We start from the raw sequence: 22,263 nt of genomic DNA, 5'->3' as shown, positions 1-22,263 counted from the left end.
ATTGATGACTTGGTCGACTTATTTTACGAGGTTTCGAAGTCGAACATATTCTTCTCTTGAGTTATCTGGACAGTCAGTCGTGAACGACATCGAATTTAGTATCTGCACCGCATTATTGCATTGAGGAACAAACTCCAGAGATAGAAGGTGAGACTATTCGAAAATTAGTCGTTTTAAGTAGAAATAGAGCGTTAGTTGTCACAGAGGTATGGCAACTGAGACCGACACATATGTGCCTGGTCCTACGTTGTAGCTGGCTGACTGAGTTGTCACAGAATAGGGGAAGATCGGAACAGTGCTAAGCACAAGATGTAAAAAAAGAATAACTTCGATTATTAGGATTTCCGGTTATACTAACCAGCATCTCCAACCTTAAATTACGGTTATCCTCTGGATTTCAACTTGAAACTCCGCACCTACTATCTTAGCTCAGTCCACCAGCCAATCATTTCATGAACTTATGTCGCACTTTGCTTTGACCTTCGGTTTTGTTCTTATTGACTTGAGCTATAACCAGAAAGATCAGTATTTGAAGCATTTTGATTTAGATCGAGTAGATCAAATCATCTAACGCAATGGTTGTTCATAAATTTCCAACTGTTAATAAGTTATTTTTCTGTTTTCCACACAAAATTCTATTATGCTGATTTCAGTTGTTCCAGTGTTTAGAAATTCGACTAGATACCTTTAAGCCGATTGTTTTTTACTATTCCGATTGTCTCCTGGTTTAATAAATGTAACATCCCTGCATTTTGCTACCTTCTAGATATTATTTTTGGCTTCATCGTCATCTTGGCTTACAACTTTTATTTTTCGAATCCACTTACATATGATGAATGGTCCTTTGTTAGCGTTAACTTTCCCAATATTGAACACTCGTTCCGTAAGTTCTTACTGACGTTCATGTTAATCCATTAGTTTTCTGTGTGGTTGCTTTTTTAATTAAGGCTCATTGGGTAAGCAGTAATACGTATGGCTTTTCTACCGTAAATTGCAAGTGAAACAATACTAGTCACTTGAATCCCTGAGACCACATTTCCAGATAGTTTACAGTTTATTTTGTTTTGTTCTGACCTGCGTTATTTTGTTTGATAAGTTTGATGTGTTAATATTTGTGTTTAAAACACGAACATGGTGCAAAATACAGATCAATAAGCAACCGATTAAATGATCAATATCAACCTTAGATCAAGTGTGAGATTCTATTTACCGACTTCACTACGTTTTTTAGTGACTGATATCACAGTCTGATAGTTACTACATATAGAAGTAATTTGAAGCAAAATGTATAGGTCGTCTATAAGGATATTCAACTCACTAAAGAACTCATGAGAATTTACTTGTTATCGCACTTCTTGTTCAATAGCGAACGCCTAACCACAATTACACCCGATTATGGATATTTTTTCAAACGTTCAAAAAGCCATATTAATGATTATGGTTATTATTATTATTTTACTATGTAGTATGCGAGCATCACATGATCTCCAGGGTTGATGTAGGTTTCCAGGTAAGCAACTTGATCTCTTGTTTAAAAGGCACCCAATGTACTGTTTAGCTCAATACAGTAATGCTTAACTCGTTGCGAATATAACTATCAGGATAAGTGGATTACTTCTTATTGAGTTTCTGTACTCACAATCGTCTTTAACTGAAATGTATATTAATCAGTAATTTTTCAATGAGTAAAAATAAATGTTTGTATTTAACTTAAAATCAGAAAGTGCAATTATTTACGTTCTAATTCGTTCCATCAAACCAGGAATTTAAGTTCACCGGTAAGAGAGTTCTCGAAAATCAGGAAGCTGAACTTACCACTCATTATACGTACTCATGCACTTGGCTTCTATGACGCCAATATTTGTGATAACCTCGGAATACGATTCAGTAAACTTGAATAACTACATTAGTTTAGACAAAGAATCTTCAGTAACTTCAATATACCTTCTATATATTCTTTTCAGTGACATAGGCGTCAGCGGAACATCTTTCAGCGGTTTCTAGAGCCTTATCAGGATCGGAAAAAATGTTTGAGATAGCCAAATAGTATATTTTAGAGGTTGGTAAAATGATAATTTAGTCAATCCATTGAAAGACTAGTAGTTAATTCGTTCTGTCGCGGATGTTATGATTAGGTATCTATTAATTCTAAGCTTTGGTTGAAACGTAATATGATGAACTTATGTTTAGTAAGTCACGGTTGAGTCTAATAATTGTTAATATAAGTTTGGTTGGTTATAATAGAAAAGTATCTAGATATACTTCTGTAAGGTCCACCCGTACTTCCATTTGTGTATCGAGTCTCAGTACATAAATAAACACATTTTGTTACTTTGAATAACCTTGTCAACTTTTGTTAGAATCACCTTTCATATCTCGATTCCATTTTTTTTAATGCTTCACCGGACACCAATTGAAGCCGACATGTTCATTGTTCCTTTCCGAATCATTTAATTAATCGATAGTTACACTTTTAACATCCGGAACTCATTTCAACTTAAGATTGCGAATCTCAAGGGACTGGTATTACAATTTCTAGAAACCTAGTTCTGATGTCTAATGTAGTCAGGGATTATGACAATTTCAGATTAGGAAGTCTATTATACGTCATTATATGTGAAAATTATACTTGAAACAGTCTCAGCGATTGAAATTTAAATAATTCTAACGTTTCGTCCAGCTACTTGTCTGGACTTCTTCATGGTAAAAATCAAAATCATTAAATAAATATATAGCGTTTTCAACAGTCAAATCCATACTGTGTTAATGCAATCATGTTTGGATCTTGACTTTTAGTAAATAGGGTAACATAAGTCAATTAAATGCGAAACATGTGAAAAGTTCATGATGTGAAAATAAATGACTGGACAAATTGTGCCTTTATGTATGTGTAAAATTGAGTTATTAATGACTGATATTCGATGTTTTTATATGAACGAAAAATAAAAGTACAAGTTGAAGGTTGAAAATTGTTCCTGAATCATTGAAGTGCCAGTAGGTGTAGTCATAACTGATATACTCATAATATTTATGTTAAAGCCCAGCAATTTTCAGCGTCTCGAACACATATTTTAACACATCTTTTGAGTCACTAAACGACGTGTTCCGATGATTGGACTAAATTTACTGAGAAATTTGATGACTTGTGTATAACAAGAGTTCTAACGTAGTTCTTTACATTTTTTAAAGCTGCCATTCGAACATGTGACCTACTTCGTGCAACATATTCTGATTATTTTAATTCCTGCTAGCTTTTTGAATCAGAGTAGTAAGTCTTATTTTGTTAAAATTGCTAAAATGTATTGTGTCTATTTACCCAGTACAGCTTCGGTTAATTTGTATAAAGGTGCTTATTTCTTTAAAAAGGAATGCATTATATGCGGGTGAATGTTTCTGTATCATTTTTATTTCGTCTACTTTTTTATTGTTTATTCTAGTTCATGTATGTATGTTTCAGTATCTATATTGTAATGTGGCTTGTTGTATAAAGAGTAAACTGCGAAAATGGCTGGTTTGGCAACAAAATAAAAGAAGTTGATAATGAACTGAGCTTTTGTGGCTATTGCATAAACTTCCATAAATTGACTGTTGAAAACATGATGGGTACTAGTAAAAAGAACAATTTTCTCTCACTTTATCGTACCCTTCTATATGCATGATTTTATTATGGTTGTTATTGTTACAACATAGGTTAATGTAATCCATCCACTTTAATTTGGTTTTATCCGATATTTTATGTTGTGATATTCATTTGGACCTGTTTGCCAAATACACGTTTGTAATCAACTTTGAGGGACGCTTATCTCTAGCTTGTGACACTCACTATCCGGCTAACTAAGCTGATGGAGGGTTGAACACTATGCTTTCATTGGCTATTGTTATGAGTCATATTGCTGTACGCAAACTACCTAGTTGTGGTTTTTATGACAACCTTGATCAGTGGTGTACGACATCCTGTAACATGGCTCAGAATCGGTCACAGCGGCACAGATGTAATCACCATTTATCTACCTCTAGATCTTAAGTTTCAGTACATTTTGACACATCTTTTTAATTTTTTATTCGTGCCGTTTTCTTAATGTATGGTTTTTCTGCTACATTTCACTTTGCTATTTTTTAAAATCCACCTCGCTGTGCTAACGTATCATGGCAACTCTATTTATTTATTTATTTCAACACATGAATATTGCTACAAGAGGGCACCAAATATATATGCGCCACACAAAACAATGAGAATTCGAAGAGAAAAAAGAACAATAACGAACAGATTAGTGTAAGGTAGTGTAATAATAATAGTAATAATGGGGAAACGGAAAGGTACAATGAGAAATCTTTCAGTTAAGGAGGAAACAACCATTTTTTATGAAGAAAGTAAAAGAAGGTTACAGTAGGATCGCCACTGGCTTCTATTCTGAGCCATATCTGATAACGTCTCTAGCCACTGTGTTGCACCATCTCTCAGACCCCAACCAAGGGAGTCGTAAAGGACCGACAGAAGCCAGTCCTTTGCAGCTTTCTTTCATGCCACGACACCATGTCATGTACTGACCACCTCTCCGCTTCTTCCAACCAGTCTCAGAGTCGGCAAATAATGCACGACGTGGAATTCTCTGGGACGACATTCGGAGAACATGTCCAAGCCACGGAAGTTGGTGTTTCAGGATGGTGACACCAATTGAATTACCGTCCCTGCGCCCTAACACACGATGCCGAACCTCTGCATTACTGACATGGTGTTGCCATTGGATGTCGACAATCCTTCGGAGACAACGATGATCGAACACAGAGAGTCGTCTAACGTCCTCAACTCGGAGAGACCAGGTTTCACAAGCATAGAGCGAAACTGCTCCCACTGACGAACTGTAGACCCGACCTTTTACAGCCAGACTAACATAGCGAAGGCGCCAAAGGTGGCCCAGATTGGCATAAGCCATTCTGGCTTTCACTATGCGTGAGTTGATCTCATCACTCACACCACCACCAGCACTTATGCAGCTACTCAGATACACGAACTTCTCGACTACTTCTATCTGCTCACCATCCAGAGTGAGTACATAATTAGAATCCTGCCAGTCTTGTAGAAATACTTTGCACTTCGAAGGTGCAAAGCACATACCATACCTACGGACACTGATTGCCAACTGACTAAGTGCAGATTGCATGGCTTGGGCATTATCGCACAGTAAGACAATATCATCCGCATACTCAAGGTCAAGAAGTCTTTGTCCAGGAAACAGATACATACCACCATTACTTACATTCATCAGAGCTGTTTCCAGAATGTCATCGATGACAAAGTTGAAGAGGAATGGTGAGATTGGGCAATCCTGATTAACCCCACTGCTCGAATGGAACAATGGAGAGAGGTGGTTGTATGCCCTCACTCTGCCTGAGGTGTTTGTATATAGGGCTTTTAGGATGTTAATAAACTTCTCAGGCACACCCTTCTTCAATAGACAATCCCAGAGAACAGTCCTGTCCAACGAATCGAAGGCAGCCCTGATGTCAGGAAACACTACGATTGTTGGCCTTTGATAAGTATGGCGGTGTTCTAACATTTGGCGGAGGGTGAAGATATGATCAATACATAACCGATTGTTAATGGTGATCCAATCGACTAGTGCTGCCTCAGCTCTAGCGCTTAGTGCGACTCCAACGCCAGCAAGACCAGAAGAAGATGCCACAGGGTCCCCGGATAAGCGCACGTAAAACAAGCTTTTCGAAGCGACAGATGTAGAGCGAATTTGTAGTACTTCGCCAGAGTCTTGAATACGGGTCTCGGATAGACAACAAACATCAATATTAAGACTTTCCAAAGACATAGCCAGCCCTATATGTTGTCCGACCTGCATAAATGTGTGAACGTTGAAGGCAGCCAGTTTGAATGGTGCACGTGGTTTCAGAAAAACTGCTTCAGTCCTCGTATTCGGTGGTAACATACAATTTTCAACCAGACAGTGACTCAAGAACGTTTAGATACAGTCGAATTTCCACCAAAGACGAGCCGCTGTATAAGTATAAAAGAGGGTGAATAATGTGGAAAATAATAATAATATTAATAATGACAATAATAATAATAGTAATAATAATGACAATAATTGTAATGATAATAATTTGAATCAATTGATTGTTTTTCGAAGCGAGAAAAGTAATTTCCATAGACATAGAGAGTTCATCATTTGTGTGTGGGCTGTGATACTGCCCGGGTGCCCAAACCGAAGCAGGTGGTTATCTTAGGAGGCCACTCCCCGAGCCTTTGACGTAAAGGTCTAACCCACACGGCAGTGGAGCATCGTAAGGAGATGCAGTCCCGTGGAAGCCGGTGACCAACGATTGGTTCATACGCCATTTGTTCCCGCAGGATACTGGAGCCCATGTGCACCATTGGTTTGTGATCCGGTTAAAGCGCCGGACATTCGCTTTTCGTCCTCTCAATTTCGTAAACAACACCCCCGCCACGAAAAGGCTATGAGTAGGACTTCCCTGGCAGTGGCTGTATACGCGCGGCCGTGTGAGAGTATTTCGAGAGGGAGAGCGGACTCTCCCCACTCTCGGCCGTACCAGGGCATTCTGGCAACTCTAGCCAAAACATGTGTCAGGCTCTACATTGGTCATGACTAACTGGTTACATCTAATACAATGATTGTTTTGCAAAACTAAGTATTAAAGACAATTCATAAACACAGTACAATTTCCCTTCTCAGCCACTAAAGTATTTCAAATATTCGTGGTAGATTTCAGTGTCTAAAGTTACAATTACAATTAACTGGGTATTTAACATGAGATATTTTGTTTCTTGCTTTTACAACAGGTGAATTTTCAGTTGAACCAATTGATGATTTTTCATGGGTGATATTTTCTTTAAGTATACAGGTTCTGTATCATTTCTTAGTCCTACAACCCATTGCTTTGGTAAGTTAGGTCTTATGATAAATAGAATCTCTGTATCAGGGTAAAATATTTTTTAGAATTTATTTATTTATTTGGACACATATTATTGCAAAGGGGCGCCAAATACATATGCACCATACAATAACAATGAGGCTATGAAGAGATAGAGAATGTATAGTGCGTATAAGAAAAAGGAGAATAACAGCGAACGGAAATTAGTGTATGATAGTGAAATAATAATAGGAGAGGCAGTTCAGTTAGGAAAAATACAACCAGAAAGAATGCTTTGAGTCAAAAAGTTACGTTCACTTTTTATGAGGAAAGTCACAGCAGGATTGCCACTGACTTCCATTTTTAGCCACGTCTGACAACATTTCAAGCCACTGTGTTGTACTATCTCTAGGACCCCAACCAGGGAGTCATGAAGGACCAGCAGAAGCCACCCCTGTTCAGATTTCTTTCATAATTCAGTGGCCCGAGTTCTGACTCCAATCTGATCGTATGAATGATTGTTATTTAATTATATATCTGTTAGTGGAATATAGACTGGATTAAATCACGTTCCGTGCAGGATTGTGTTGCTGCACTCTGGTTGGCTATTTCTTAACCAATCAGCGCTAGCGGATACTTAGAGAAGACTCTAGAATTTCACATAAAAACTAGAAATTTACTAACTTTTTTCTTATTGTGCTTCTTATTTCCATCTACCCTTGTTATTTGGAATTTCGTTTCGTTTCGTTTCTGTCCAACCGTGTTCTGATTTGGGGACTTGTTGGATGGATTACTGTTCAAGAATACTTAATAATAGGAATAACTGGGTTGTAATAAGAGACATTGTAACAATATCCCAGCTACCTTCGTATATAATCATCGACTTAACTCGCGTTAGTCAGTAACAGAATTAAATAAGTCAAATACGAGAATGATGTTTGAGTGCGTATATTTCATACAATCGTTGATCTGAACAAACAATCAGGAAACGGAGCGAAGAGGAGAGAGAGAAGCGAAACTAAATGACACGTAGTGGAGAAGACGAGTGAGCCAACTCGATTTAATCAAGCGTTAATCGATATCCATAGTCACACACACAGACACGTGATGAGTAGGATAAGAAATCCACACACACACGCTCATATAAAATCAGTAATGATCAAAACAAAAAATATATAGAGATAGTTTACTGGTTGGAATGTTCAGCTTCTAAAAGGGGATATGTGGTCAGCTATTCACTACATCGAAATGACCAGTTTTTGTCTCATTCATTGTTTCTTGGTTGTATATTCATGTAATAATTTCACAAATATGTAGGCTAATGTATATTCACCCTTCCCAACAGTTTGTTGTTATTGTCTATTCATCCTAATTATCAATGTTATTGTCCTATTTTATAAATCAAGTTTTAATGTCGTCGTATTAGTTCATATACTTCTATTCATTGTTTTGAGAATGAATAAAAAGGCTTATCGGGGCAACAACTGAATGATCAATTTTATTTTCAAATATTGAAACTAACATACGTTGTTTAATTTAATAACAGGAATATTGGACTATTTCTGAATGCATTCTAGAAATATTATTTCCTTGTATTGTCTTTTACTTCTAAGATTGTAGCATAGTATGTCTATGTATATTCAAAAGGTTAGATTTACAAATTTTACTGCATTGTTTTTAGTACTGTTTCAGAAAGTCATTGTGGATCTGCAGCTTTGTGTCAAAGTGATCATCAGATGCAATGTCTTTATTTACTTACAGTATAGACTATGTAATCTAATTTGAATGTACGCCTTTTTAATATCAAAACCTGATTCCTACATATTTTACGTGCTTATGAGAGATAAATTTTAGCCTCATCTTATTTTTCACAGTGACATGGTTGTCTATTTCTAAACAAACAAATATTTTATTGCGACAGTCAAAAGTTTATTATTTATTTGTTTATTTGAACATAAATATTGGTACAAGAGGGCACCAAATATATATGCGCCACACAAAACAATGAGAATTTGAAGAGAAAAAAGAACAATAACGAACAGATTAGTGTAAGGTAGTGTAATAATAATAGTAATAATGGGGAAACGGAAAGGTACAATGAGAAATCTTTCAGTTAAGGAGGAAACAACCATTTTTTTATGAAGAAAGTAAAAGAAGGTTACAGTAGGATCGCCACTGGCTTCTATTCTGAGCCATATCTGATAACGTCTCTAGCCACTGTGTTGCACCATCTCTCAGACCCCAACCAAGGGAGTCGTAAAGGACCGACAGAAGCCAGTCCTTTGCAGCTTTCTTTCATGCCACGACACCATGTCATGTACTGACCACCTCTCCGCTTCTTCCAACCAGTCTCAGAGTCGGCAAATAATGCACGACGTGGAATTCTCTGGGACGACATTCGGAGAACATGTCCAAGCCACGGAAGTTGGTGTTTCAGGATGGTGACACCAATTGAATTACCGTCCCTGCGCCCTAACACACGATGCCGAACCTCTGCATTACTGACATGGTGTTGCCATTGGATGTCGACAATCCTTCGGAGACAACGATGATCGAACACAGAGAGTCGTCTAACGTCCTCAACTCGGAGAGACCAGGTTTCACAAGCATAGAGCGAAACTGCTCCCACTGACGAACTGTAGACCCGACCTTTTACAGCCAGACTAACATAGCGAAGGCGCCAAAGGTGGCCCAGATTGGCATAAGCCATTCTGGCTTTCACTATGCGTGAGTTGATCTCATCACTCACACCACCACCAGCACTTATGCAGCTACTCAGATACACGAACTTCTCGACTACTTCTATCTGCTCACCATCCAGAGTGAGTACATAATTAGAATCCTGCCAGTCTTGTAGAAATACTTTGCACTTCGAAGGTGCAAAGCACATACCATACCTACGGACACTGATTGCCAACTGACTAAGTGCAGATTGCATGGCTTGGGCATTATCGCACAGTAAGACAATATCATCCGCATACTCAAGGTCAAGAAGTCTTTGTCCAGGAAACAGATACATACCACCATTACTTACATTCATCAGAGCTGTTTCCAGAATGTCATCGATGACAAAGTTGAAGAGGAATGGTGAGATTGGGCAATCCTGATTAACCCCACTGCTCGAATGGAACAATGGAGAGAGGTGGTTGTATGCCTTCACTCTGCCTGAGGTGTTTGTATATAGGGCTTTTAGGATGTTAATAAACTTCTCAGGCACACCCTTCTTCAATAGACAATCCCAGAGAACAGTTCTGTCCAACGAATCGAAGGCAGCCCTGATGTCAGGAAACACTACGATTGTTGGCCTTTGATAAGTATGGCGGTGTTCTAACATTTGGCGGAGGGTGAAGATATGAGCAATACATCCTCGACCAGAACGAAACCCAGCCTGCTCCTCGCGAGTCAATCTTTTTCGGGTTTTGAACAACCTACGAAGTATGACGGAAGCCAATAGCTTGGACGCAATCGGAAGTAGAGTTATCCCCCGATAGTTGTTACAGGAACGACGTGAACCCTTTTTAAAGATATTACTATCGACTCATTCCATGACAGTCGGAAGTATATGAATTTGAAACATAAATCTTTAAGTATCGTTATTTTATTTTGTTACAGATAGTTGTAGTCTCTTTTGTTGACTAGTGATTCTACTTTGTCCAAACTTATAACATACCATTCTCTTTTCAATACATTTCTTTTATGTTAAATAGTTTTGATAATAACATGACTTCCGTATCTCTGCTTGATCAAATGCACGATGATGTGTGGCTGATCAAACAAAAGTAGTTGGAACTGGATTATAAATTGCGATACATTAATTCTTCATAAATGATCTATGTTAGTGAAATGTACTCCGTTATTGGTGATAAATTATTTTCTTTCATTGTCCATAATCATTAAACAGTGCAAATGTTCTTTAAATATTTGTGCATTAAGTAATTGGATCTCCAAGTGATTAATTTATTATCTTATTTTGCAGATGACCGGAATTAATCTTAACAATATTCTGTGCCCAGCTATAAGCGATCCATTCCCTGGCCCAAATTATCGTTTATGGGCAGTCTTTCACCAGTCTGTTATAATATTAGTTCTGGGAAAGATTTTTACTTTGTTTTTGCTTCGATTAAATACACGAAAGGTGCCTTGGTTATGTCTGAATTCCAATAAACATGATCAGAAATCTGTTATAGAAAGAGTATTTGAATCTAGTTCATCAAATATATCAGGTGGCAAAATCACCCCACCTTGGTATTGGCCTGATCTATTCCGATATCACACATATCTTGAAACTGATGCCAAAAACGATGAAGTTGTAAGCATATCCGATAATAAGGATTATTAGAAGCTGTCACCTGAATCGGTTATTATCTCTATGAACTCACCAAAAGTAAAGAATCTCCATATTTATTTTGTTATGCACTAAATACCTCGTTTTCTCTTTTTCCAGTTCTTTCTTGCACATAATGATTTCCCTTTTGATTATTAACTAAATATATATTCCATTTTTGCTATCACCGACTCAAATAAATATTTGTGATAACGAACTTATTTCTACTCAGAGTGTAAACCTGTGCAAATCATTCTAGCAATATATATCTTACCAATTGCCTTCTTCATCGTTATTTTCCGTGGTTGTTATTGTACAGTTTTTTGTTTGCTTATTTTTTCATATGCATGTTTACACTTCTACAGACATCTCGTGAATTATACAAGATCTTTTCAGGTAGTTACCATCGGTTTTCCATATTTTTCTCTTTTTTAAAAAAGTATTTGGGTATTGTTTTATATTCTATGTAAAAAACAGTGAACCAGGTAATAATTAATAAAAATACTTATCAGTTACTCGCAATTATCCATCCAGTGAATACTTATGTTTAAACTACCTATTGCTTCTTATGTATTGCCCACCTTTTTATAGTCAGCTTATTTCGGTTGTGTCTGCTCTATTTTCTACGAACTTGAGTTAATATTGAGTTGCATAAATTTGATTTCCTTTATTTTTGAAATATTTCAATACACTTTGTTTTTTCTGTGTTTCTGTCTACGATATGTATGATTTATTTCCAAAACTTTTCTCAGTCTGTATGTGTAGTTTGCTAATTGCAGAAAACGCCGAAGTGCTTCCAGCTGCTTCATTTGTTTTTTTCTAAGAAAATAATATACTCATTGATATTTATGTTAATTGTTCTGTTTAATAAATTTCGGTGTAAACTAATTCTAATAAACAGTGTATAAACATTATGTAGTATCGTTCTTGATTAATTGTATGACTGCCATTGTTTCCTAGTTTGATCCTTTATGATAAATATTACATCTGATATTGAATATTTGTACAGTTTCATTGTTATATTTTATTCAATGCGACCTACAGTTTTTCCTTAATGTACAATGACTTATTCAGAAGAACTAAAATACTTGTAACCATGTTAGTATTTTAATAGTTGATTTTAATTCCATCCCAACCTTAAAATCTGTGTTCATAGTGAAAAAGGATATTTGTTTTTTCTATGAACAGGAATTATCGTAATACGACTTTTATTCATGTCGAACTATGATTAGAATTTTGTCTTACAGGTTTCGATTCTCAAACCTAAGTCGTTCAGACAGGGGCTCGAAGCACTCGGCATCAGCTAAAGTTTGGCTCAGTGCATAATATCCATCAGCTCTCATATGCAATAATTGGGGTCAAAGTCTTACACACAGGGTTACTTAGTACCTTCAGTCTGCTGTAAATGAAATCACCTAATGCTGAAAACAACCATGCTTACATCAGCTGATTAGACCGTAAATCAAATTAATGTTTAGGTGTATATGTGATTCTCCAATATGTATGAACATACTGTGTAAATTTTCCCCTATATTCTCACAAATCAGAGCAATAAATCAAGGGAACGTTTTTCTGTACCGAGTTATTAAACGAACAGATTGCAAGAAGTCACTTGCGTATGACTATCAATGCCCATTAGTTCAATCTTTTATCCCGCCAGCAGTGATAATTTCTAAACATAGTCACATGCGTCAACACTCTAAGTGATTAAAACTCATTAGAACCGTCATTCATTATATCATTTCTAGAGTCCTAACATGACTACAGCTATTACGAAAAATTTTACTTACGCACAGTAGGATGACATGTTCTTTCCAGAAAAAATCACAATTTTGATACAAAAGAGTACAGCGTAGTTTTCATAACTGATTTCTGCAGCTTATATTTATCCTGGGAGATAAATTTATTTTTTTAGCAATGGCTCCTTTGACTACTACTGTGGATCAGTACAAATTATCTTCTCTTCCAACTGATGGTGTTACTGCTGTTCGTTTCCAACCTGGGAAAGCGGCTCCACAATTCCTAGTCGCTTCAAGTTGGGACTGTACGGTGCGAATTTATGATGTGGCTTCAGGAAGTCAACGTTTGTTTTATCAACATAGTACTCCAGTTTTAGACACCGCTTTTTCTGATACTGTACACGTTGTCAGCGGTTCACTAGATGGAGAATTAAAATTGTTCGACTGCAACACTAATCAGAGTAAGTTTTGCACCATTGAGTAAAGAACCCATCTTAATATACTATCTTTTGATTTAACTTCTAGTATACAGGCAGGTCTTCGAGGTGCAACTTCACTTACTATCATCCCTTCTCTGGTTATATCAAAGGTATATGGATGTCTGATTTACAGATTTCGTTAAATAAGAAAATGAATATGACAAATAAATCCTCTTCTGTATACAAAATGGTGACTATTTGGAAAGAAATTTGCAATACTTACATTTGATGGAACCAGAGATTGGAGATTTCCTTTTCACGATATCTGATGTGATTTCTAACCGATCTCGCTATCACTTGTTATCTCACTATTAGCCTACACTGGAGACATTAAAAGCTGAACTTCTAGTTATAAGAAATTCAGACTATCTGAAGTTAGAAAAGCACTATACTATATACTAGTCTGTGTGGGAAGCTGAATGACTTAAGTAAAGTAGTAAATGTCACTTCGTTATTACAGTAGTGAAATCGTACTGCAAATGACAGTCGCAAACAGTAAAAACAGATCTTTGTAAGTAAATCTAAACATCCCCTAATTCCTTTGTTACTCATTCGATCTCAGTGCTCTCATTTCTGTTTATATAAATAGCTCCAAGCGATGATTATGGATAAATGCTGACTGATTAACAATTATTTTCAAACTATGCACTCGTTTGTCACGTTTAAATATATTTATTTGACACCAGAATAAATTGATTTTCATTTATTGCGCCACTACGATATAAATTAAGCAGCTCAGTAAAGCAAAAATATCATTGAGATGATCTCACTTCCATGTCTTGTACAATCATACAATTTACATGAAATGATGTGATAACATTTATTTGCTTGTATGTTTCATGGATATTTAGGTATGGGTGAGGAAGTGAGTGGAATCTATGCAAACTTCTAAAACTACTAGTAAATAATGTGAACAAATAAATCGATTAGAAAATATAACAGTTATGGGAGACTAAAGGTCATAGACGTAAATAACTAAATACTGAAAAAATTATAGTATGAAACTTTAAAAGTAGACCAATGAGGGTCGTTTGAATTTAATTCAAGTCAGTCAAAATGAAAACATTTTATCAGAATGGGGAGTTGTAGAGATTGTAGTAATTTTACTAATTGAATTCATGAGTTTATTTGAGCTAGACCACCATAGAAAATCTGGACGCACTGAACGGCAACGGATGACGGGTTGTGCAAGATCATGGACCGATTGAAGTTAGACATTAACACCACTGGATGCCGGCTCAGTAGTCTAAAGGTGAGGTGTTCGCGCACGAGACCGAAGGGCTTGGGTTCGAACCCCGTGTGCGGGATTGTGGATACGCACTGCTGGGGAGAGTCCTGCATTATGACGAAACGGCCATCCAATGCTTCCAGGCTTTCAGTGGTGGTTTAGCTTGGATCGACTCGTGAATTAAACTATTAAATAACGTTTGTCAACATTACATTGTGGTTACTTACTTACGCCTGTTACTCCTCGTGAAGGAGCATAGGCCGCTCACCAGCATTCCCCATCCAACCTTGTCCTGGGCAATCCTTTCCAGCTCCTTCCAGTTCCTATTCATCCTATCCATATCTGCTTCTATTATCCGACGTAGTGTGTTCTTAGGCCTTCCTCTTTTCCGCTTCCTTTCAGGATTCCAAGTTAAGGCTTGTCTCGTGATGCAGTTTGATGATTTGCGTAATGTATGTCCTATCCATTTCCATCGTCTTTTCCTAATTTCTTCAGCTGGAAGTTGGTTTGTTCTCTCCCACAGAAGGCTATTGCTGATGGTATCCGGCCAATGGATGTTGAGTATCATGCGTAGACAGCTATTTATAAATACTTGTACTTTCTTGATTGTGGTTGTTGTAGTTCTCCAAGTTTCAGCTCCATACAGTAGAACTGCCTTGACGTTCGTATTGAAGATTCTCACTTTGATATTGGTTGAGAGTTGTTTTGAGTTCCATATGTTCTTCAATTGTAGGAATGCTACCCTTGCTTTGCCGATCCTCGCCTTTACATCTGCATCTGATCCTCCTTGTTCATCGATTATGCTTCCTAGGTATGTGAAGGACTCTACATCTTCCAGAGTTTCGCCATCAAGAGTGATTGGATTGCTGTTCTCCGCTTTGAATTTGAGGACCTTGGTTTTCCCTTTGTGTATGCTGAGGCCTACTGATGCAGAGACTGCTGCTACATTGGCTGTCTTTATCTGAATCTGTTCACGTGTACGTGATAGGAGGGCTAGGTCATCTGCGAAGTCCAGATCGTCTAATTGGTTCTGAGCTGTCCATTGTATTCCGTGTTTTCCTTCAGATGTCGAGGTCTTCATAATCCAGTCGACCACCAGAAGAAAGAGGAAGGGAGAGAGTAAACAGCCTTGTCTGACTCCGGTCCTTACTTGGAATGCATCTGTCAGCTGTCCTCCATGCACTACTTTGCACTGTAGTCCGTCGTATGAGTTCCGGATAATATTGACAATCTTCTCAGGAACTCCGTAGTGTCGAACAAGTTTCCATAACGTCCTCCTATCCACACTGCCAAATGCCTTTTCATAATCAATGAAGTTGATGTATAATGACGAGTTCCACTCAACTGATTGTTCGACGATGATCCGTAGTGTTGCAATTTGGTCTGTGCACGATCGATCCTTACGGAATCCAACTTGTTGATCTCGAAGTTGGGCGTCTACTGCATCTTTCATCCGGTTCAGCAACACTCTGTTGAAGACCTTCCCTGGTATTGACAGCAGTGTAATGCCTCTGTAGTTTTCACATTTGCTCAGATCTCCTTTCTTTGGAATCTTGACGAGGTGTCCTTCTTTCCAGTCCATCGGCACTTGTTCCTCCTCTCAAATCTTTTTGAATAGAAGATAAAGCATGCTTGTGGTTGCTTCGATGTCTGATTTCAGTGCTTCAGCTGGTATGTTGTCGGGTCCTGCTGCTTTCCCGTTCTTGATTTGTCTGACGGCCATTCTAATTTCTTCCTTCGTTGGTGGGTTGACGTTTATGGGAAGATCTGTGTGTGCCGCTTCGATATCCGGTGGATTCATTGGAGCCGGCCTATTCAGGAGTTCCTCGAAGTATTCTACCCATCTGTTACGCTGTTGTTGAATTTCATTGATTGGCTTGCCTTCTTTGTCTTTGACCGGTCTCTCTGGTTTACTGTACATCAAAAAATAAGATTTTCTAAATATTAATGATGAAAAATAAAAAAACAAAAGTTATTACGGAAGGACCTAAAGCTTAAAATACCTACACAAAGTAATCGTGTAAACTATTTTTGTATATATCTCTGTAGACTTGGATTGTGCATACTTAACACTTGCATTACTTATTTACACCTGTTACCCCTCCTGGACGAGCATAGGTCGCCCACCAGCATTCTCCATCCAACTCTGTCCTGGGCAATCGTTTCCGGTTGCTATTCATCCCTTTGATATCTGCTTCCGATTCTCGACACAGTGTGCTCTTTGGCCTTGTTCTTTTCCGTTTACCTTCAGGATTCTAAGTTAGCACTGTTGTGACTTGTGTCCTACTAATATATGACGTAATGATGCCGCCGATTAGATGCATTTACGAAGTGACCAGAAATATATAGTATGCCCAATTGTACAACATCAGAAACAGACCACAAATTGTCTACTTTGTTCAGGTGTTTTAGATTCCCAGAGATTTTAGTGACTGACAATTGCTCACAATTCGTTGAAGAATCAATCAATTATTTTTGCAACATAAATGGAATAATACATCTACGTTCTCCGCCCTATCATCTTCGATCGAATAGAAAAGCAGAACGTTTTGTCGACACTTTTAAACGAGCTCCGCTGAAAAGGGAGGCGAGGGGACAACTAGACAGGTAATTACAACATTTTTAATGGCCTACAGAACTACTCCAAACCCAACTGTCCCAGATGGTAATTCTCCTGCTGAAGCCATGTTCGGAAGACGTATTCGAACTATTTTCAACGCCATGTTGCCAACCAAAATAGTGGATAGGCACAGACCAAATCTTAATATCCGAAGTTTTAACGTTGGCGACCAAGTGTTCGTTAAGTCCTACCTCTGGAAGAATCGATGAGAATCCCAAAAAATCGTACAAAGATTGGGGAAAGTTTTGTACAAAGTTTGAGGAACGTTTCGCACATGTATCACACACACAAACCAAATCCTTAAAGATAAAAGAATGATGCATACTCGAGATAATCAGCTGAATCTTCCACTAGAGTTAATCTCAGATACACTAACGACATATTCTCCCAAGAATACGGAGAAGAAGACTTGGACCATAGAGACAGCGAACAAAATGGAATACCGTCGCAAACCAGTTGTCAGGCTACAAGTGGACCCAATGAATAAATCTTATTCCGAGGAGGTGTCTGGATGACTTCTGAGAACTACGATGGAGCCTTCAGTGGCCCTAAAGGAGCTGAAGTGTTTCCATCCAATCAGAATGTGATGGAGCTTTCTAGAATATCAACGTGGTATGCTACCATTGGAGAGTAGCATAACATGCCTCTTTGCTGAAGTGTAATGTTGATATAACAAACGCTAATATCTATAAATACCCATAATTTTCCGTACGTTTTGATACTCACCCAACAAGCACTTCTCCAGTCTTCTATCTTCTCATTCGCGACCATGGGGGTTCTATACGTTCGAGTGCTGTAGTTGTATACTGTATTCTGCGTTAATCAAGTAGCGAGCTTAATAAGAACTTTCCTCGTGATTCAGTTAGTTGATTTCTGTAATGTATGTCCTATCCACCTCTATCATCTTTTCCTAATTTCTTCTTCAGCTGTAAGCGGGTTTTTTCCCTCCCATAGTACGCTGTTGCTGTTGGTATCCAGCCAATGGACATTGAGTATTCTGCGTAGACAGTTCTTTAGAAATGCTTGTACTCTTTTGATGATGATGGTTGTAGTAGTAGTTCTCCAAGTTTCAGCTCCATACAGTAAAACTGTTTTGACGTTCATATTGAAAATTCTAACTTTGATATTGGTTGAGAGTTGTTTTGAGTTCCATATGTTCTTCAACTGCAAGAATACTGCTATTGTTTTGCTAACCCTTGCCTTTACGTCTGCATCGGATCCTTCTTGTTCATCGATGATACTGCCCAGGTACGTCAAAGTTTTCACCTCTTCCAGGGCTTCCTCATCAATTGCGATAGGGTTGGTTGGTGTTTTCTGTACTATATTTAAGGATCGTGCTTTTCCCTTGTGTTTGTTGAGGCCTACTGATGCAGAGGCTTCCGACACACCGGTTGTCTTCACCTGCATTTGTTGGTGTGCATGAGTAGAAGGCCCAGGTCATCTGAAGAACCCAGATTGTCTAGCTTCATGCAAGCTGTCCATTGTATTCCGTGCTTCCTGTCAGGTGTGGAGTTCTCCATAATCCAGTCAACCACTAGAAGGGAGATAAAAGGTGAGGGCGAGCAGCCTTGTTTTATACTGGTCTTCACTTACAATGCGTCTGTCAGCTGTCCTCAATGCCCGACTTTGCAGTGTAGCCCGTAGTATGAATTCTGGATGATGTTGATGATTTTCACACCATAGTGTCGAAGACGTTTTCATCATGTTCTCCCATCCATACTGTCAAACCCCTTCTCATAGTCAGTGAAGTTGATGCATAGTGATGAGTTCCACTCAACTGGTTGTTCAAAAATGATCCGTAGTGTCACGATTTGGTCTGTGCACGATCGATCTTTACGGAATCTGGTCTTTTGATTTCGAAGCTATGTGCATACTGAATCTTTCATCTGATTCAGCAACACTGTTGAATGCCTTTCCTGGTACCGATAGTAGTGTGATGCCTCTGTAGTTCTCACATTTGCTCAGATCTCCTTTTTTGATGTCTTGATTAGGTGTCCTTCTTTCCAGTCCGTCGGCACTTGTTCTTTTTTCCAAATCTTCCTGAATAGAGTGTGAAGCATACTTGCAGTTACTTCTATACCTGACTTCAGAGCTTCAGCTGATATATTGTCAGGTCTATCTGCATTCCCACTCTTGGTTTGTCTGATTTCTTCTATCGTTGGTGGAATGATATTTATAGGAAAGTGCGTGTGCTGCTTCGATGCCGTTGGATTCAGTGGAGCTGGCCTATTCAATATTTCCCCAAAGGGTTCTACCCATATGGTGCTCTGTTCTTGAATGTCAGTGATTGGCTTGTCTTATTTGTCCCTGACCTATCTCTCTAGTTTGCCATATTTCCTTGTCAGTTTCTCCGCTGTGTCATGTAGTTTTTTCTCATATTTCCTTCTGTTTCAGCTTTTTTTCACTGTCGTTGCTAGGTCTTCCACGTATTTCCGTTTGTCAGTTTTAATGCTCCTATTTACTTGCTTGTCTGCTTCTGTATATCCAGATTGTACCCTGACTTTCTCTGCTCTTGTTCGACTATTGTTAATTGCTATGTTGTTCTTCCTTTCGTGAATGCTGTCTAGGGTTTCCATAGAGTTACATTTTTTATGATGATGATCCTTCTTGAGGCCCAGAATTTCCTGACACGTTGAAGTTAGTGCTTTTTGATGCGTTTTCATTTGTTCTCCATAGTAGATTCACTTTCCTTGAGTAGATTTTGTAAGACTTGGGACCTGTTGTTGAGAGCTACCTTGAATTCGTTAAGTTTGTCAGTATCTTGAAGGAATTCTTAAGTGAACCTTTGTAATGCTGTTTCTCCAGTTGTCCAGTGCTTTTTTAGCTCCAGTTTCATTCTGGCAACCTACAGATGGTGATTTGAAGCCGTCAGCTCCTCTCCTGGTTTATTACATCCTCCACTTACCTTGTGAATATTTTGCTGATGCGAATATTTTAGACCTGGTTTTCTGTTGTGTGATCCGTTGAGACCCATTTAGCTTTGTGTATTCGTTTTTGTGAGAATATTGCGCCAACCATTTTGTTGAATACACATTAATTTGTAAACCCGTCACCGTTCTCGTTCCTTTCACCCAGTCAGTCGATGTCGTCCCATGATATCTTCATACTCCGTGTTATCTATTCCAACTGGCGTTTAAGTCTCCCATCAGGATGTTCAGGTCATTTCCTGAACACTTCACTATGATTGATTTCAGCCTCTCGTAAAACTAGGCTTTATCATCGTTGTCGCTATCATTTATGGGTACATAACACTGTGTAGCATTGATTGTGATTCCCTGCCTATTTTTGAATGATTTGATGATCCTGGATTCATGAGATCCCCATCCTATAAGTGCTGTACGTACTTCCTTGGACGGCATCAGGTCAACTCCATGAGTGTGCGAAGCATTTTGTTCCTCATGAACAGAGTACAACAGCGTCTTTCTCGAATCTATCCTTTGCTGTCCAGATTGGGTCCAATGGGTTTCACTGATTCCGAGCATCGACAAGTTGTATCTCCTCATTTCCGTTGCTATTTGATCGGTCCTCCTGGTCTCCCACACTGTCCGGACATTCCATGTACCTATAAATCTTGTTATTCTGGTTGTTATAAGGGGAATCGATCTCGTGACTTTCGAAGAATCTCGGTTTTCATCATTAGGCGTCTTAATTCTTCTGAGTGAAGATCTTTCAACTCCGAAGGCAGAGTTTAAATGGCGTAATTTGGTTCTTCTGGTTAGCGTTTTTTAGCAAGATTGTTTTCTGTGGGATGGAGTTGCTGACCCCATGTCCAACACTCCTCTTTCAACTGGGTTTAAAACTGGAAGTAGTTCTAGAAGAGCTTAAGGAAGAGTTAGATTTAGTTTATATTCAAATATTAATCTCAGCGTACCGTATTTTAAGGTTCGTGAGAAGTGGATTGTTATTTTGTTCAGAAAAAATGACCCACATTTTTTGTCTCATGCCTCACGTGAGGAAATATAATTATTTTAGAACTTATGTTTGAGTTCACACGCGGTTTCCACCTACATATTACAAATATACGTTTATTCTGATAATCGAATGTTTCTATCCTAACAATGTTTTAAATATTCAATATTTTGGCCAAATATCTTCTTTACTTGTAATTTCAGATCAAACTTTAGGTTCATGTTTGAGAGCTATTAGTACGATGCATTACAATTCAAATATTCAGGCTTGTATCACTGGTAGTTGGGATTGTACTGTACGTATATGGGACCCACGTGCTTCTGTAGCATCATCCAATGCAACTGATTCAAAAGGTGGAGCACAAAGTGTTCATCGTCAACCTAGTACAGTGTATACGATGGATAGTATACGCAACCAACTGGTTGTAGGTACAGCTGGACGTCATGTACTAATATGGGATCTCCGTCAAATGCATGCACCTTTAGAACAGCGTGAATCAAGCCTCAGATACCAAACTCGATGTATCCAATGTTTTCCAAATGGACAGGGTTATATATTAGGTTCAATTGAAGGTAATGATATGTTAATCGACACTATCTTATTATGATTATTGTTACTGTTTTTTGTCTTTCCATCGAAAGGATGTAATTATAAGTGATATTGGGGAAAATCATTGTTTGTTTCACTTTTTTCTCAATGGTTTCACACAGTGTTGTGATCACATATATGAACACATAAACCACATTATAAAGGGATCGCAGTTCACTAGGAATGTTCTGTCGAGCATTGAGGTTTATTACTCAACATGACTGACCGAAATACAATTCTAACCATTGTTTTGTTTAAAATTTGTTTCCATAATTTTAAATTCAGATTCCTCAAACCAATAATATATATAGATTAATGTGTTTTGTAGGAATAAGTGGCATACATACTTACTGTTGTTTGTGGTTATTAAATGAATTCAACACCTGATGAAGTAGTTCTGCTACTTTGTGATTTATATTTGCCCACAGCTTTAATATACGATGTATTTTATATACGTGTATTCATAATTCAGCTTGTGTACTATCATTTTATTA

The 22,263-nt window shown here is 38.0% G+C and overlaps 1 protein-coding gene across 1 annotated transcript in view; it reads left to right on the top strand.

Moving 5' to 3' along the window:
- BUB3_8 (mitotic spindle checkpoint protein Bub3) overlaps positions 1-22,263 on the top strand; it is a 28,723-nt gene that overhangs the window by 922 nt on the left and 5,538 nt on the right. Inside the window, exons 2-5 of the mRNA XM_051218186.1 lie at positions 767-3,268; positions 6,812-6,912; positions 10,859-13,406; positions 21,385-21,753. Coding sequence (XP_051074023.1) covers positions 13,124-13,406; positions 21,385-21,753 — 652 coding nt within the window. The 5' untranslated portion in view covers positions 767-3,268; positions 6,812-6,912; positions 10,859-13,123. The remainder of the gene's footprint in view (positions 1-766; positions 3,269-6,811; positions 6,913-10,858; positions 13,407-21,384; positions 21,754-22,263) is intronic.

Source organism: Schistosoma haematobium, chromosome 1, assembly GCF_000699445.3.
Source record: "Schistosoma haematobium chromosome 1, whole genome shotgun sequence".
NCBI lineage: Eukaryota > Metazoa > Platyhelminthes > Trematoda > Strigeidida > Schistosomatidae > Schistosoma > Schistosoma haematobium.
The sequence above is the reverse complement of the archived record's forward strand: the minus strand, read 5'-3'. Positions and strand labels throughout refer to the sequence as shown.